Consider the following 18,239-nt stretch of genomic DNA (forward strand, 5'->3'; position numbering starts at 1 on the left):
TGGGGAGTGTGCAGGAAGCAGCTGATCGATGTTTCTCTCTCATCGATGTTCCTAACTCTCTATCCCTCTCCCTTCCTCTCTGTAAAAAAATCAATAAAATATATTTTTAAAAAATAAAAAATAAAATAAAAAATGGGGCCTGTATTATTTTTTAATTTAACACCATCTTTTAAAACACATAATGAATAGTAAGTCACAATTCTTCTAGTATGCAACTACCAAGTGAAAGATCTCATATTGACACATATCCTTCAGTCATAAGACCTGTGAGAATATACCAAATGAACAGGTATAATTAGTAAACATGAAAATGATGTTCAATTTTATTTATGACCATATGAATCATAGAAGGGGGAGAAGCACATATGTTTAAAATATGAGTTTACTTCCTAACATTTAACTCAAAAGTAACTGTTACCATATGTTTAATCTCTATCTATATCAAGATATGGGTAACCCACAAGAGTTTTGCCTTAGTACAGAAGAGTGGAGAGGGATTAAATCAGTGAAAATTATCTTTAAGTTGAAAATTTTCAGATAATTTTTTCAAAGTCAATGGCGTACATTCCGACTTGCCTAATAGAACTTTATCTTTTCCCAGTAATTTACTGATTTTATTTTATCTGCTCTTGCTGTTCAGAAATTGCACCTTTTGTGTCTGCATTCACACTTTGCTTCTAGGAGCCATCTGAGTAAATATAAAATCAGTAACCGTCACATATGAGAGAGGCTCTGTATTTCTAGCAGCCAGCCTTACCAAGGGAGAGAGAAGATAATGAATGTGATCTTGGCATACCCTCTTGGTTTAGTAATAGAAAAATGATGGGGCCTGATCTCTTTAATTACACCCTATGGATAGCTTCTCTAATGTCACCATCAAATAATTTCACTTATCACCTCATTTTGTTACATTTAAAAAAATTATTTTTGCCAAGTTGGTACTTTCTGGGTCTTATTCCTCTATTTCTTTCACATCAGTATCTGCGGCTCACCTGGTGAGCTGTACGGGAGTGAGCATGTTTACCTCTGTGAAGATTGGACAAATGATGTGAAGAAAGCAGTGACAGAAGGGTCAGAGCCCCTCAAAATCATGCTTATTTCCTTCCAAATTCTTTTGCACGAATATGGCCTTAAACAGGGCTGCAGTAAATGAGAGATTTCACATAAATTTGAACCCCACATGCTGGAGGTTAGGCAAAATTTCGCTACATTTGAATAGTTCCAAGCAAGCAATTTGTTACCCTTTATCCTTTAGTGAAATTGATGAACAGGTGGTTTTCAGAAGATCACTCAGTATATTTAGCTTCTGAAATTTGAGCAACTCGAGATCTGATTGGCTGCTCTCGCCACATGATAACTGGGAGCCCAGGCACCACGCTGGCTCTTGCTTGGGGTTCTCAGGAGGGGAGAGTTGGGAGAGGCATTGCTGCTGAGGAAATTTATGTGATAGATTGAAGGTAAGGCCCGTTTATGGCTTTTTCTGTAATGTTCTTGCAGGAGACGTGCCGTAACTCCCCTTGAAGTATTTTCGGAAGTTGTGGCTCATAACTGGGGAAATTGGCGATGGAAACGGTGACGAGGAAAGTCTGTAACGCCGTCGCCGTACCCAGGCCCTACTAATATCTGACACGTAGTGTGTGGTTAGAATCAAGTCTGATACTAACCAATTTATTGCTTAACTGAGCTGGCTCTCTGGTGTAACAAGATCTTTTCATTTCTGCCTTTGATTTTTTTTCTAACTATATTAGTACGAAAAAAGGATCCTATATTTATCCTTTTCTACTGGGCTTCATTTGCCTTAGGAGTGGCAGTTTTGCTAGCTTAACAAAACCAGCCACAGCAGGGTATAGGTTTACATGGCAAATATGTCTGGGCCCAGGGACAGCTGCTCCAAGTCATCATCCACTTTTATCAAGAGAGTTCCACTCCCTGGCGTCTGACTACAAAAGCCTTGGGAGACCCTTTCGTTCGTTGGTGCCCGAATAAGAAGTTTAGGCCGAAGACCCTCCGTCTTATGCGTCCTTCAGTCAGTGCGTCAACAATGTGCTCTTTTCCAGGTTTGAACGAGAGCTACAGAAACGACAGAGAAAAGTCCACACAAGCCAATGGTGTTCGGGAGGAAAATAAACCCATTGCCTTGAGGTTTCTATTTTTCTTTTAAAATCTGTTGGCAGGTTTATTTTGCTATGTTCTCATTTGAAGCATAAGATAGACTGTGTACCGTGTATCAGAGCATATGGCGACCTAAGGCAGCCCTCTTAGAATCTTGGTGTTACGGGGGAAAATGACAATTTCTTCCAAAAGCTGAGCCGACCTTCCTTTTGTTTGAAAATGTTTCTCTCCAAGTATTTGGAAGTTGAAGGACTCTGTTCCTTTGATTTAAATCCTCTCACTCCCTTACCCATCCCCCCCCCCCCCACTTTGTTTTACACCTTGGACTAAGTTGATCGTGTAGCCACAAGCAGCTTCAGTTTTTCAAACCTGCACTTAAATATCTTTTCTCACTTACCCTGCAAACATATACGTATGTTTAGAACGGATAAGATTTTAAATCCTGCTTTTATAATGTTGTAAACTGATTTCAGTCCTGGGGATGGATTCTAACGTGTCTTCATTTGTCTGGAACATGAGCAGTGTGTAGGTGCCACTACTACTCTGAGAAGATGGCAGATGACGAAGAATATGAGGAGGTGGTGGAGGTAAGATACAAAAACTGACTCCCACAGCAAAGCATTTTACCTAGCAACAGTCAAAGCCATGTAGGTGAATTAATCATTTGAAAAAATACAATGCCTATTGTAACTTCACAAGAGTCATCATTAAAGCATGAGAAAGGAACATTTTACGTTCAGTTTCACTATCATTATGTGGGATTTAAAATTGAAAAGAAGTATCACTGTTCCCCACTTTTGCTTTTCTTTAAACTCTCAAAAACCAAACAAAAAACAAAGTGTAAGGTAAAGGCAGATTTTAATTTGTCTTCTAACTAAAACTACCTTCTCCCCCACTTTCCAACCTTGAAGGGACAGAGAAGATGGAGAAAAACTCCTGGAAACTGAATTCTATTTCTTAGTGCCTGCAAAGAAATAGAAGAAAAACTCTTTACGTCAAGCAGCTGATTATCTCTAGGGAGATATGAATTAAATGCATATGTGAGATTTTATATACATGTGCATGTGCATGCACACACATATAAAAATAAACTCACCCCTGGCCAAGTGTCTCAGTTGGTTGGAACGGCCACTGTAAAACAAAAGGTCATGGGTTCAATTCAACAAAAGGTCACGAGATCAATTCCCAGTCCAGGCACATACCCAGGTTACGGGTTCAATCCCCGGTCATGGTGTGTATGGGAGGCAACCAATCGATGTTTCTCTCTCTCAAAAAAAAACAAAGAAATCAGTAAGCAAATAAATAAGTTAACTCAGGGTGCTCCCAAGCAAGAGTTGGAGCCACAGTTTCCCACCAACTCCATTGCATTCACCCAAGGGAACAAAACGAGCTTTGCGTGTGAATTTTGAAAAGGAACAAAGACCACAGTAGCATCTTGAAAAATTCCCTCCAGATTATTGGTGGGTGTCTAACATATTTTACAAAGTTGCCGTTTATTTATATAATTTATATAATTTTGTTTTTATCATGTTATGGTTTTTCTTCACCAGCTCTTGCCTTTAGTTTCACATCCATATAAATATACTGCCATTGAATATAAAAGTGGTTAATAATTACTAATTAATGGTGATATAAATACATATATGAATTTGGAGGCAGTTTTGAAAATCTGTGCTTTAAAAAAAAATGAAAATAACTTTAAGAGCTACCTAGAATCAAATTTCAAATGGAAGTGCCAAAATTTGTCTCTGGAAGATTATTTTATGGACCAGTCTATATTTCTTTGTTTGTTTGTTTTTGTTCATTCTTACCTGAGGATTTTTTCCCATTGATTTTGTGGAAGGGAGGGAGTGAGGGGGCAAGAGAGAGAGAAAAATCGATTTGAGAGAGATACATTGATTGGTTGCCTTCTGCACATGCCCTGACTGGGGCCAGAAATCAAACCTGCAACCCGGGTACATGCCCTTGACTGGGAATCGAACCCATGAACCTATGGTGTGTGGGCCAATGCTCTAACCACTTAGAAACACTGGCCAGGGCAGGACCAGTCTATATTTAGATGAAGAAATTTTTATTTTATTCTACAAATAAAGTTGCTTTTATTGCTGAAACACACACACAAACACACACACACAACCCAGAATGAATCTCATCCAATATAGCATTTAAACTCTCTGGCTTCAATGCCAAAGGCCACAACTGTCAAGGTTCAAAATTATCACTAGTGTGCATTTCACATATGTCTCTAAAGGGTATCAAACACTAACACAATTATAAAGTAAATTGCCTTTCCTATGATGCTAAAATCAGGAATACTTTTTAACTTCCAACTTAAACATCCCTTGACCTTCTTAATATAATTGTGTTCATCGGTCACTGAAAACTGTCCTTAGCAATGGACTCGATTGATTTAACGAGATGTCATAAAAATGGAGGGGATTATTTTTAGGCCTCTCGTCCTTGCCATTTTGTTCCCATTACTGCTCTGGGTCTGACCAGCAGGTGCTAAACTAATAGACTTCCTGCCAGAGAGTGTTGAACCAAGGTCTCTCTGACCTCAAAAAAAGATGACATGAGAATGGAATGGTGGCAGATTTGAGAAAGCAGTCACGGGAGAGTTCACAAAAAAGGCAGGAATTTGCTTTTAAAATACATTTCCTAACGATCTCAGACATCTAAATAAAATTGTACTGTCACTCTCTACTCAAATTTAAATGAACTTGGAAAGAAAGAAAAAGAAGCAACCCATGTACTATCTAATTAGTGGCAAAGCTCTTTTAAAAACTGAGATTTGGCATACAAGTTAACGCCAACCATTTGGGTAATGTTGTCTTTTTTGAAGCTTATTTCTAGGATACATTTACCAATCATGCGAGTCCAGCAAAGGTAAAAATTGGATGGCTACCAAAGACCTGCTTTCACTTGGATGCTAGCAAAAATCCAAAACAGTTATGAATCATTCATTTAAGTTTAATATTTCTCCTCAAGTCACTGATGTTTTTTGTGGCCAGAGGAATGGTTCCATTGGATCTGCATCAAATAGTATTCCCCACAGTGTCCGAATGACATTTCCCAGGGATGAGGCACCAGCATGCGGAAGACATTCTCGGTCTTATAAGCGCTGTGATTTCTGTTGCCTTGTGTAAGGACACAGAGATGGAGTTAGATTTAAATTTTAAAAAAATAGTAAAGGAGCAAAGAAAGTGCAAGAGTGAGGGACATGAGGCGAGGTTTATACTAATTTTACTGCAAGTGAAATGGAGCATGTGGCCTATTGACGATGGGTAAATAAACTTGTTGAGAGTTCACTGAGCCAAGGGCAGCAGAGCAAAGGCCACCGAGGAAAAGTTTTTGTTCAATGGTTTTTCATTTCCCCGAGTATATGTTTTGGTGGCAAAGAAAAGAAAAATGAAGTATAAAACCTATACGTTTTTTTTGACAGAAAACGAGCCAAGTGTTTCATTTTCATCCCCTTCCTGTGTGCCTTGGCCTAACTCTTCCTCCTGCTCGCCCAGCGTGGCAGGCTGAGGCTGGGGCAGGATTCCACTCTCCTTACGCATCTGAAACAAAATGTCAGCCAGTTTCTATCTGCGTCTATTTATTGCTGGTGATGTCAGAAGTAGAACAAAAGTAGGTTTGATTTCAGGGCCCGGCTGCAGGCACCTCTGAGCCATCAGTGGCACATTGCTGCCCAACTCCCACATTTCGTGACGAGGAATCTCTCCTTTTTTCCTTCTCTCTTGGGCATTTGTAAATGTTCCTTTTAATACCCCTCTAGGATCATCACACCATTGGAAGGGATTCGCTTGTCACTCTGGAAGAAGCTCAGTACTTAGCAATCAGGGTGACATAGGGATAATTGAGATGTGTCTGTGCCTTTGGATCTATTATTTCCATGATACAATACACTTAAAAATTTTGTTCACACCAAGGTTTCTGTTTTGTTTTATTATTAGTTAGCCAACAGTGAGTTTCATCAGGATTTTTCTCTGCCTAACTCACACACTCCAGGTGTTGTTATTATATTCTTTCCCCAGCAAATTCTACTGGGGTACGAGAAGAAAAAATGTTACTTGTACCAAGTAAAATAAGGCCCCATGACTAGTAACTGGCCCCAGACACCTTTCTCATCACTCGGCATCTCCTTGTCCAGTCTGATGGCATCCACTTCAGCTTCCCCAAAGTTTTGCCGACTTAAAATGGGGTCCAGAATATGAACAGGCTCCCTCTTCTGCTTCCTTCTCCCCATGTAGCAAATCAAAGTGGGCTAGTGAAATAACCCAGGTGGCGAAGCGGAGGCAGAGGAGAGGTGATTTCTGCGTTGGTTCTCATGACCACACCTTTGTGCTCTATTTATAGTACTACACCGAGGAGACAGTCTATGAAGAGGTGCCGGGCGAGGTAAGACCCAGCCCTCACCTGCATGAACTGCACGCTCATTAAAGCAGAAAGAACCACAGAGCAGGCAAAGGGAGAATCTGAGGGAGGGGACCACTTACCCATGTGTGCTCGGCAGCTGGGGGTACAAGAATGAATGCTACGGAGGTTTTATCTCCGTTTTTGCCATTCAACCTATATAAGATGCTGGGGGATGTTCCCCCCCATAGCTCATGTGGTATTTTTTTAAAAAAAATATTTTATTGATTTTTACAGAGAGGAAGGGAGAGGGACAGAGAGTCAGAAACATCGATGAGAGAGAAACATCGATCAGCTGCCTCCTGCACACTCCCCACTGCGGATGTGCCTGCAACCAAGGTACATGCCCTTGACCGGAATCGAACCTGGGACCCTTGAGTCCGCAGGCTGATGCTCTATCCACTGAGCCAAACCGGTTAGGGCAAATTCGGTATTTTTGATGCAGGTGATGCTAATTAGAGTAATGTCAGTGGCTATCACCACTCTGACTGCAGCAAAGGGATGGCCTAGAGCTTGTAATTCGCTTTGGGACCAGCAGGTGTGCTGTGTAGAGTTGTAACTTGTTGGGCACCATCTCTGCCAATAGGGATGGTGCCTCTAATCCTTTGTCCTTGGCAGTATCATAAAATGCTACTTAGACTTCAGCACATAAGGAATTCTGAGAAAGCCATTCCCATATCCCAAATTGAAGCATTTTCTCCCAACATGAAATATCTCACTCATGCCTCATTTTCTGCATGGAGATGTTTCTCTTGAGTATGACAAACAATGATATGGATGACTAACCCTAAAGCCTACTCAGAGAACCTGTGACTTCATGGAAACTAACATCTGTAGATGCTGTAAATTGGTTAGTTTCTCACGGTCAACCACACATCTACACTAATAAAAGAGAAACATGGTAATTGGTGTACGACCGCTACCCTTCCCATTGGCTAATCAGGGAGATATGCAAATTAACTGTCAGCCAAGATGGTGGCCGGCAGCCAGGCAGCTTGAAACTAACATGAGGCTCGCTTGCTTCAGTGACGGAGGAAACCAACATTCCCCGCCTGCCTTGCCGGCCTCTGAGCGTGCAGTTTCAAACATTGTAACAAATACAGAAGCTAAACAAAACTCCAGAAACCAGCTTTTAGCCGGCTGGGATCTCAGAGCTGGAGTTGATACAGAGTTTCGAGAACCGAAACAAACCAGATACCTGCTTTCAGGAGCGGAGGCCTAAGAGCTGGAGCCTCAGAGCTAAAGTTGGCCCAGAATAAAAAAAAAAAAGAAAAAAAGGAGCAGTTGGGAGCTTCAGTCCCAGCCTGAAAACAGCCCTCAGCCCCTCAGCCAGGCTGGCCAGGCACCCCAGTGGGGACCCCCACCCTGATCCAGGACACCCTTCAGGGAAAACCAGCCAGCCCCCACCCATGCACCAGGCCTCTATTCTATATAGTAAAAGGGTAATATGCCTCCCAGCACCGGGATCAGCGTGACAGGGGGCAGCGCCCAAACCCACTGATCGCCCTGCGGCTCTGTGTGTGACAGGGGGTGGGGCCACAACCTCCCTATCCGCCCTGCTCTGTGGGTGATAGAGGGTGGCGCCCCAACCCCCTGATCCGCCCTGCTCTGTGTGTGACAGGGAGCGGTGTGCCAACTCCCCTATCAGCCCTACTCTGTGAGTGACGGGGGGAGCTCCTCAACCCCCTGATGGGCCCTGCTCTGTGCGTGACAAGGGGGAGCTTCCCAACCTCCTGATTGGACCTGCTCTGTGCGTGACAGGGGGTGGCGCCACAACCTCCCCATCGACTCTGCCTTGAGTGTGACAGGGGGTGGTGCCCCAACCCCCCAATCGGCCCTACCCTGAGCATGACTGAGGGTGGCATCGCAACCTCCCAATCGGCCCTGCTCTGTGCATGACAAGGGGCGGCGCCCCAACTCCCCAATCGGCCCTGCTCTGAGCCCAACCAGGGGCTGCACCTAGGGATTGGGCCTGCCCTCTGCCACCCGGGAGCAGGCCTAAGCCAGCAGGTCATTATCTCCCAAGGGGTCCCAGACTGCAAGAGGGCACAGGCTGGGCTAAGTGACCCCCCCCCGCCCCCCGAGTGCACAAATTTTTGTGCACCGGGCCTCTAGTCTATATCTATAAAAGCCTAAGCAACCCAAAGACTGAACAACAGGTCAACTGGTCGCTATGACGTGCGATGACCACCAGGGGGCAGACGCTCAACACAGAAGCAGCCCTTGGTGGTTAGGGCGCTCCCACAGTGGGAGTGCCGCTCAGCCAGAAGCCGGGCTCAGGGCTGGCGAGCGCAGCTGCAGCAGCACAAACCTCTCCCGCCTCTGCTGCAGCGCTACCCAAGTGGCAGCTGCAGCAGGCGCATTGGGACCAGGATGAGCTGGAGCAGCAAAGCTCCCGGCCCCAGCTCCTCTCTGGCCACCTACCGCTTTGCACACTGCTACACCCCTTGGGGGATGTCAGACTGCCAGTTTTGACCAGATCTCCACTGTGGAGATCTGGTCAAAACTGGCAGTCTGACATCCCCCGAGGGGTCCCGGATTGCAAGAGGGGGCAGGCCAGGCTGAGGGACCCCAGCAGTGCACAAATCCATGCACTGAGCCTCTAGTCATAAATAATGAGCAGAAAGCAGCCTATTAACAATGGTCTGACAACACTAGGGAAAGTTGTCTTAGACACACAATTTCCTTATTACTTAGGTTTCTCTTCTCAAAATTGATGCTAGAACTTTGCCTTTGATCAGGTGGTTTTAGCTGTAAAGAAAATTATTTTATGAGATTGATTGAAGACCTGACTGCTTATTGTCTTTCCTTACATACAGTATTTTTAACCTTGGACTAGACCTGAACTTTGGATCTTATTTTCTTCCACTACAGCTTTTTCAAAGAAGCAGTAATTTCCCACCTACCACCTACATAGGGCTGTTGTGAGGATAATTACCCCCATTATCTCATCATCATTATTCCTGTCCTTTATTAGTATAAATGGCATTCCAGTTCACATTAACTAACTTACTAAGCCAAGAGCATGGTAATCACTTGTAATATTTATGTGATTCATTTTTTTATAAAGTTCATTACTCTTTATCTCATACTACAGGGGAGAATGCTTAAAAATCTGCAGAATAAGCAACCAACTTATCCTTAGACTTACTAGTATTTAAAAGTTAATATTAAAGTCAAGAATCTGAGCTTTATTTTATTGTCTTAATCTTTTGTTCTCTGATCCCAAGATTGCTTTTACTTTACTCAATTTAAAAATATTTTTAAATATTTAAGAACACTTTACTTCTTTTTTAAATGCCACCTTAAAGTGTTTGAGTTCCTTTCTGCAAGTGGAATTTTAAGGCAATGTTGTAAATTAATAAGAAGCAACAGTTCTACTCCATGCAATCTTGAACAATCAGCAGTATGTATGTGACATAATGTGCTTTCAAATGGATATAGTGTGTGATTTTCTGCTTTGGCCTATTTTAGTTATGGAGAAGTAACACCAGGGAAATAAGACAGAATACCAAGATCATGCTTACCACAGTTTTACTTTTATAACAATGTTGAACTGTATGTCAAATTTTCAGACAATAACAGAAATCTATGAAACTACGACAACAAAGACAATATCTGACTATGAGCAATCACAACCTTCGAAACCAGGGCTGGCCCAGCCAGAAGCAGCAAAGCCGGCGGAGAGGAAGAAGGTTATCAGGAAGAAAGTGGACTCTTCGAAGTTCATGACTCCCTACATTGCACACAGTCGGAAAATGCAGGACCTCTTTAGCATAGTAAGTTTAACGTGACTTCTGCTAACCTGGCTTTATTATAGAGAAATTAGTGATCTCAACCAACTCTGTTTTGGATGCTGGCTGGATTCTGCTCCTTAACCTTGTATGGGACAAAATTATTTTGAAGAAATATAAACTCTTTCGAGTCTTGAGTTTTCCATTCCTGTAATTTATTTGTACCATTGCAGCATCAGGAAAAGCATCCTTGTTGAAATTATTCCTCCAAAATAAGCATTAGGCCATTTATAAAGCACTTATTGGTATTTAATCACAATTAGTTAGCCAATCTAGAAAAATGAAATCATAAATACAGATTTAGTTGACATCAGTTCACAGAAGCTACTAGTAAATAGCATCTATTTAAATAATGAGCAAGATGCCTCTTAAGTACGCCTCTAAGAGATGGATGGTGAAGAACATGTCGCTTAGAAAACCAGGATCAGACTAAGAAACTAAGGATCAGAATGTTCCTCTGTACCCTAGAACAGTGGTTTTGAACTCTGGCTGCACGCTTATAATCCCCTGGGAGCTTTAAAACTACTAATTCCCCGGGCCATTCTGGTTTTATCAGTCTGGGTTTGGGACCAGTGTAGGATTTTTCAGGTGATTCTAAGGTGTGGTCCACATTAGGAATCACTGCTCTTGATGGTCCCTAGTCTTTAAAGTTCTGTAAGTTACACTGATGAGTAGCAGAATCAGACCCATTGGAATGGATCTAATTTGTTGATTGTCTATGGTGGGCCGAGGTCTCACTAGGTTGCCTGATTGCATGTCCTCTTGAGGCTCGGGGAAAAAATGTAAAGTATCTCAGGGAACATTGGTTTATATAAGACCAACGTTTAGTAGTATGTCAAAAGCATCCTGTTGTGGTTGGGCAATAAATATTTACTTTTGGTTGAGTGTTAACTTTGGGGGACTATTGAGTAAATTTCTAGTTCAGATTCTTGAATGATCTAAAACTTAGATTTCTAAAAGTAAGATAACCTTGCCTTTTTTTTTTTTATCACTGCAGTATTAAGCAAAAATAGAAATTATTTTTGTCAACTAATTGCCATAAAAATCTCATTAATTCAGACACTGATATCCTAGAATTTCGGGTAGACTGAGCAGAATGCTGGCAAAGGTTTTTAATATTTTAAAAGTGGTTAGTAACTAAATCAATAATATAATTTAGATTGTTGACTACTCCACTCATAAATACTCTTGAAACATTAATAATGATAAATTATGCATATTATATATAAGGCAAAAACTTATTGTATATTTAGCAGAAACAATAAAATTGCATTTCTTTTCAAAATACTCCGTAATGGAGATTTTCCATTAATTCAGGTGGCATGTCAGCTATCCTAATCACTGAGATTTAGCTGCAACTTCTGAATTGAATATTTTTGCATTGTATTAGCAATTAAATCTTTTCACATTTGGTTTTATTTTTGTATTTATTTTCTAAAATTATTGCACTTCAAGCTTTTTATGTGTGCACTCAGACAACAAAAAACATTAAGAGAGTCATTTTAGGGCATTTTCAAGACAATAGTCTGTAATACCATTTCTACTGTCTTTATTAACAACCATGTTTAGGAAGAGCAATTAACAAATCTATTTTAGTGTTTGCTGAGAATCAGAGTGGGAGACAAAAAAATGCTGTTAAAACTGATAATTGTTATAACTTGCAGATTTTTTTTATCAGATGGGGATGAATGCATTGCCTGAAATTTCTGCTGCTGCATTATAAGATTTTATGCTAATATCTGATATTCTTTTCAGAATAAATACAAGGAAAACTATGAAAAAGGAAAAGGACAGCCATCCACCAGCACAACCGATACCCCAGAACTTCGCAGAATCAAGAAAGTACAAGACCAACTCAGCGAGGTGGGCGGCATTGCTAAAATAAAACACAGACACATATAAAAATATGCCTACCACTGGGAATTGGCTTTAAGTAGGTGTGGAGAGAATAAGGGGTTGAATTACTATGAGCCAGTTCAGGAATCCAGAGGAAACACTGGCCATAGATGCTGCTGCTCTAAATGTGAACCCAAAGAGGCTTCTAAAAGCTTGGTTAGAGAGTTAACTTAAAAAGTGATGTGCTTTGGAAGTTCCAATTCACTGTGGTCCTCCCTCCTGGAGCACAGGGAGGCTGAAATTCAGCCAGGAAAGCAGACACACAGTAAATACAGGGGCTCTGCAGATCTTCAAACATCATAGTTTTCTACCATAAATAAACTTTGCTTTGTGATGCAGACAGAGTGATTGGGTGGATGCTCTTTGGTGATAAGATATTCTTTAATATACTCACATGGTCATGCCTGTCCTGAATTCTAACTGTGCATTATTTCTGCAGGTTAAGTATCGAATGGATGGTGATATTGCTAAAACTATCTGTCATGTAGATGAAAAAGCAAAGGATATTGAACATGCAAAGAAAGTGTCGCAGCAAGTCAGTAAGGTAAGGCCATGGGATGGATGGCTGGATAGAAAAGAGCATATATTGCCTTAGAGGAGGGCACCGGACAGGTCTGACCCTGCTGGCCAGTCCCACTGCATCACAGGCACTGTGAGCTCCAAGTGCACACGTGTCAGGGAGGTTGCCCAGATGACCGGAGTGGCCGCGGGAGCTAGGTGGAATGGAGAGCCTGTGTGACTCCACTACAGTTGCTGCATGGAACGCAGTCCCCGTGTTGTCAGAGTCTCTTATTTTTTAAGGAAGTTGGGAGCTGAATTTTTATGATAAATCTGAAAATTTTAAATGTAGGGAACTAATTAAAAACACTTTTTGAAAACACAAAAAACACGTGTGCCATCCAAATTCAGCCAAATGATGGATAGGTTGCAACATTTAAAAGGAATCTATAGAGAATCAGAATCAGGATTAAGTTTTAAAAGATTTTTTTTTCAAGAAAAAACTTACTAAATGCGAGGAGATTATTATGGGATGTTGATATGGTAGATGTTTTCCTAATTGATGCTAGGAAACCTTGAGTATGAAAAGCTCTTCACAGCGCTCTCCTTCGTTCTCAATCCCCATGCCCACGGGGAGACATCAAGCCCTCTGCTCTTCTTGTCTAGGTTTTATACAAGCAGAACTGGGAAGACAACAAGGATAAGTACCTGCTTCCCCCTGATGCCCCTGAACTTGTCCATGCCATTAAGAACACAGCCTTGTTCAGTAAGGTAGGGGCCTCTTCTTTGTCACCCCTCTATCGCCTCTGTTTTCCTACCATGTCATCTAGAGGAATACCCCTGAACTCTTGGTAATCTGAAACATGGTTCTCCAGTCTTTCTTGTGAGTAACCTTGAGACCTGTGGGGCTGCCGGGACAGGGCTTGGCAAGGAGGAACTGAGAAGAAAGCCCTGGGCAGAGTAGAGGAGAGGGTCCTATCAGGAACCTGAGCCACTTGGGGGAGGAGTAGGGATGGGGGGACAAAGATGCTCCCGAGATCCAGCTCTGCAGACCCACGAAGCAATATTTTAGTTTTTCTGTAGACCCTGTGCTACACTTTGGATATTCCTGGCTGTCACTCTTATTAAGGGTCTATTTTGTGACAGAATCTGTATTAAGTAGCTCTCTGGCTCTTTACATCTGCATTAGTACTTGTTGCAGGAGGTAGGTAGAGTCACAGAGAGGAGATGAAACAGAATTAAACTCAGCAGCCCTTCTGTCAATAAGACTTGTCAGGAGAAGCTGGAGAATCTATTAGTAACTGTGACTTGGATTGGATGGAAAGGGAGAGGTGATCTGTCAGTTCCATTTACCTTTGCTCTCACCTTGCCCTTGGTTCTTTATGCCATTGATGGATGAATTGAGAATTATGTATTTCTTGTGTGATTTCATGTTCTCACAACTTTTCACTCTTTTCTGATATAGAAACTATACACCGAAGAGTGGGATGCAGACAAAAGTTTGTTTTACCCCTATCATGACAGCCCGGAGCTGAGGAGGGTTGCCCAAGCCCAGAAAGCTCTCAGCGATGTAAGTGAACTGCAATCAGCACCATTTGTAGTGTGCAATCGGGCGCCTCAGATTCCATCGTCTGGCCAGTTCATTGCAGTTCTTTCGAACAGACTAAATGCCATTATTGCAGAGGAGGAATATATCTAGAATCATACTTTTTATGTCTAATTCAAATTAGATTTTATCGTTTATTTTAGATAGAATTCAGTCCAATCCCCTTTTCTTACAGGTGAGGAACCTAAGTCGAAGGCCACTAGGTACTTTAGTGGTAGAGCCCAGACGGGAAGCCTGGTCTTGTGGATCCCAAGGCCAATGTTCTTCCCACAAGAGCATGCTCCCTTCTGTCCCCTTGGCTGGAGCTGAAGTTTTCCTGTATAATAGAGTAGCATTTATAAAACCTTTTGGAATCACTGCCACCTTCCCAAGCTTATTAAGTAAGTGATAGTATTGAAAGATTTTGATTTGCTATCCTAATCATAAAGTCAGAATTGTGGCATGTCTCCCATTTTCCTGCCTGGGGACTTGACTGACATACTTGACCAAACATGTGTGTAGTTATCCCAGGAAGACCTCTTGCCCTCAGTGTACAAAGAAGATCTTACAAAGTTGGCAAAAATGTTAGCAGTCCCATTGGCTAGAATTTTAGACCGTGTGAGCTGTTTATTAGAGGAACTTTAAAGCTCTGATAGAGTCCTTAGGGTCAGAGGCAGCAGCAGCAGAGAGCCTTGCATGAGCCCAGCACTTCCCCTCGTGTGAAGTGGCTTTATTTCTTTGCCCCTGGACTTGCTAGAGGCCATGCTGAAAATTCAAAGTCTTTAGGAGAGCACTCTTATAAAATGCCAAGTTGTTTTTCAATTAGCTGTCAGCTAGATCCCTGGAACTTCTTATATTCAACATGAACTTAACAAGTCAGTTGGCATCTTAAAACTTATTGGCATTTATTTCTGATGGATCTTAAGATTCTATCTTGCCCTGCACTAAAATTATATATACTCATTTGATGGTGTATCTAACTTTGGAGTTCTAATTTTTATTGCCTCTCACTTGTTACCACCTACAAATTTAGTGGACGTATTTTCTATCTCAGGTTGCATGTAATTGGTTAAAATATAGCAGATATATTCTTATTCTTGCATACAGTAAGCTAAGAACTAAAGAAGGTGTAAAAGTTGTAAGGGCAGCTAGTGTGCCAATTTTAATGTGTGGGGACCTCCTGCTTTTCTTTTAAGATTAGCTTTTTGGTTCTGTATCTCATGAATATGTAATATAATGTGGCCTTTACCAAGTGATCAATAATTAGTTATTGAAAGTCCAATATGCATGCATACCTGGCAGGACAGAAGCATACAACAAGCCGTTTTCATCATTTGCCTTGAAAAACTGTAGCCAAGCTGGTCAGATGAAATTGTTATATATTAAACTAAAAGAAAAAAAGTTTAAAAATACAAACTCTACAGTCTTATACTTGCTAAGAGAAAGACAAGACACATGTGAGTAATCAGAGAAGGCCATTTGGAAGTGGTGATTTCAAGAGAATGGGCAGTGATGTACAGGAAGGGCATTTCAAGTAGAGAGCTCTCGAACAAAGGGATAGGGGTGAAATGAGTTTGGGGTTTTAGGGGACTAAGAAAGTGAATGTTGCCCTAACTGGTTTGGCTCAGTGGATAGAACGTCAGCCTGCGGATTGAAAGGTCTCAGGTTCGATTCCGGTCAAGGGTGTGTACCTTGGTTGCGGGCACATCTCCAGTAGGAGGTGTGCAGGAGGCAGCTGACTGATATTTCTCTCTCATCAATGTTTCTAACTCTCTATCCCTCTCCCTTCCTCTCTGTAAAAAATCAATAAAATATATTAAAAAAAGAGAAAGTGAATGCTGTGGGTGCCAAGTTACAAGCTCACTTGTAAGAAAGTGGCACCAGGACCTTGAAAATCAGGCAAAATAGCTTTGATATGATATGGTAGGCAGTAAGAGGCACATTAAGATTTTGGGAAAATCTCATTATATGATAAAAGTAGAATCTGGAGAAATATTGATGGACAATATGATAGCTTGTGACTAGGCAAAATCATAGGAGACTGTATAAGACTATTTTAGTAATATAGATGAATCAGAGGGATGATGGGGACAAAGAGTAGGAAAAAAATATGAAGGTAATAAGTATTTAAAAAGTGTTAATGATATTGGATATTGGAAACAAAAGAGAGAAAGGAGCCACAGATGAATTTATGACCAAGACTGGTGGTCAGGGTGGATAGGGGCATAACTGGTAAAGATTCATTAGTTAAATAGAAATAGAGTTGAAATAATGGAGGGAACATTCAGATAAAGGCACCCTATGGATAAATTAGAAAGTACTATTGCATAAATGTGAGCTGGCAAGAGATTAATATTTGAGATTCATCAAAATATAAGTGACAACTGAAGACATAAAAATGTATGAGGGAGGTAAAGTAGTGTATGACCAAGGGCCGAGTTGTGAAGGACACCCACACTGTGGACATCTGAAAAGGAGCCAGCAAAGAAAGAGGGGACAGATGGTCGGAGAAGTTGAAGGGGAACCAGGAAATGTATGTCATGTAAGCCTAAGGGGACATTTCCAAGAAGACACTTAATCTCCTAATGTCTTCCTTTGTCCTTAAAGTGGAGAGATGAAGGGTTGCCTCCATGCCACTCTAGTGCTATGGACTTTGAGCAATTAATGTTGACCACATCTTTTGAGATATCTCAATAGAAGACATAATGAAAGAGAATTATAATGATGACGTAAAATCTTTCCATCCTTGCTCAGAAAGACTTGGCAGTAAAGGTATGCTTTTATTTTGTTATAGACTAAGTATGCAGTAAGTATCAGATTACTGACATACCTATTAATACTGCTGTCAGCACCATGAATTTTTTACAATTATTGGGCATCAAGCAAGCTGTTGTTCACAGAATATACCACTGGGTAGGCATGTAGATTTCAAGCTAAGGGTTTGGGTTCAGAGGATCCCTCTTCTTCTCCTCTATCTTCTTCCTGTGTTTCTCATAACCTTAATTATCATGATTTCTTTATTATCTAAGTAAAGTCTTTATTATCTAAGTAAAGACTAAGTAAACACTAAGAGAGTCCTTTAACTGATCCAGAGCACAAGATTTTAAATAGACAGAATTATGAGCAAGGCTCCTGAGAAATTAGGACTTCTAGAACTGACTTCTCAGAAAGCTCTTGACAGGATGTCATACTTAATAAACATTTCTCCTGGAAGAATGTTGCTTTCTCCTTAAGGACTTAGCCAGACATGGAAAATAAGGGTTGTCCTATGCCTAACATAGGTCTTCACTCATTTAAAAGAAATTATGCACTGGAATAGAATGAATACATTTAAAAACCCATCTCTGTATCTTACTTGATTTAATGTTCATGAAAGTTTTTGTTATAGGTACTAGGTAGATATTATTAGAATGAGATAGAGTTAGAATTGGTTAAAGCATGAAGAAAATGATTGGGACCTTGGAACTATATACAGCCTCTTTACTTTATAAATAAGAATATTGCCACGTGAAAGGAAAAATAGTAGGTAGAAGTCTCACAGTTGAGTAGTGAATGAGTTGGGAGGATGTTTCTCCTCTACAGACTTGTCCTGATGGCCTCAGTGCATAAACCACACATTCAGAAATCAGTCATTGAACCCTTCACTCTACTAAGGTACTGTGCAGGCCACAAAGGTTTTCAGGTGATAGGTTATGTTCTTTGCCGTCCCAGAGCTCACAATCTAAGGAGGGACAGACATGTAAACAACCAGTTACAGTGTCTTCTGATGATTCCTATAAAGGAGGTAAGGGCTGAGTTGAGTGAAAACACCAGAGAAGGTCATGGAGTCAGGGAGGGCACAGGAGAGGAAACTGCGCTTGTCCTGAGACCTGGAGAACAAGTCGCAGTTTGCAGGCAGATGGAGAGAAGGTGAGTTGGGGCATTCCAGGGAAAGGAAG

General features: G+C 41.3%; 1 protein-coding gene across 27 annotated transcripts in view; it reads left to right on the forward strand.

Annotated features, from left to right (window-relative positions):
• Positions 1–1,366: 1,366 nt before the first annotated feature.
• NEB (nebulin) overlaps positions 1,367–18,239 on the forward strand; it is a 194,171-nt gene continuing 177,298 nt past the window's right edge. For all 27 annotated transcript variants that reach the window (XM_036319262.1, XM_036319266.1, XM_036319277.1 and 24 more), the window contains exons 1-9: positions 1,367–1,457; positions 2,058–2,142; positions 2,635–2,699; positions 6,472–6,513; positions 10,104–10,307; positions 12,078–12,185; positions 12,658–12,762; positions 13,383–13,487; positions 14,182–14,286. In XM_036319262.1, coding sequence (XP_036175155.1) covers positions 2,664–2,699; positions 6,472–6,513; positions 10,104–10,307; positions 12,078–12,185; positions 12,658–12,762; positions 13,383–13,487; positions 14,182–14,286 — 705 coding nt within the window. In that variant the 5' untranslated portion in view covers positions 1,367–1,457; positions 2,058–2,142; positions 2,635–2,663. The remainder of the gene's footprint in view (positions 1,458–2,057; positions 2,143–2,634; positions 2,700–6,471; positions 6,514–10,103; positions 10,308–12,077; positions 12,186–12,657; positions 12,763–13,382; positions 13,488–14,181; positions 14,287–18,239) is intronic.

The sequence above is a fragment of the Myotis myotis genome, unplaced genomic scaffold (assembly GCF_014108235.1).
Source record: "Myotis myotis isolate mMyoMyo1 unplaced genomic scaffold, mMyoMyo1.p scaffold_m19_p_8, whole genome shotgun sequence".
NCBI lineage: Eukaryota > Metazoa > Chordata > Mammalia > Chiroptera > Vespertilionidae > Myotis > Myotis myotis.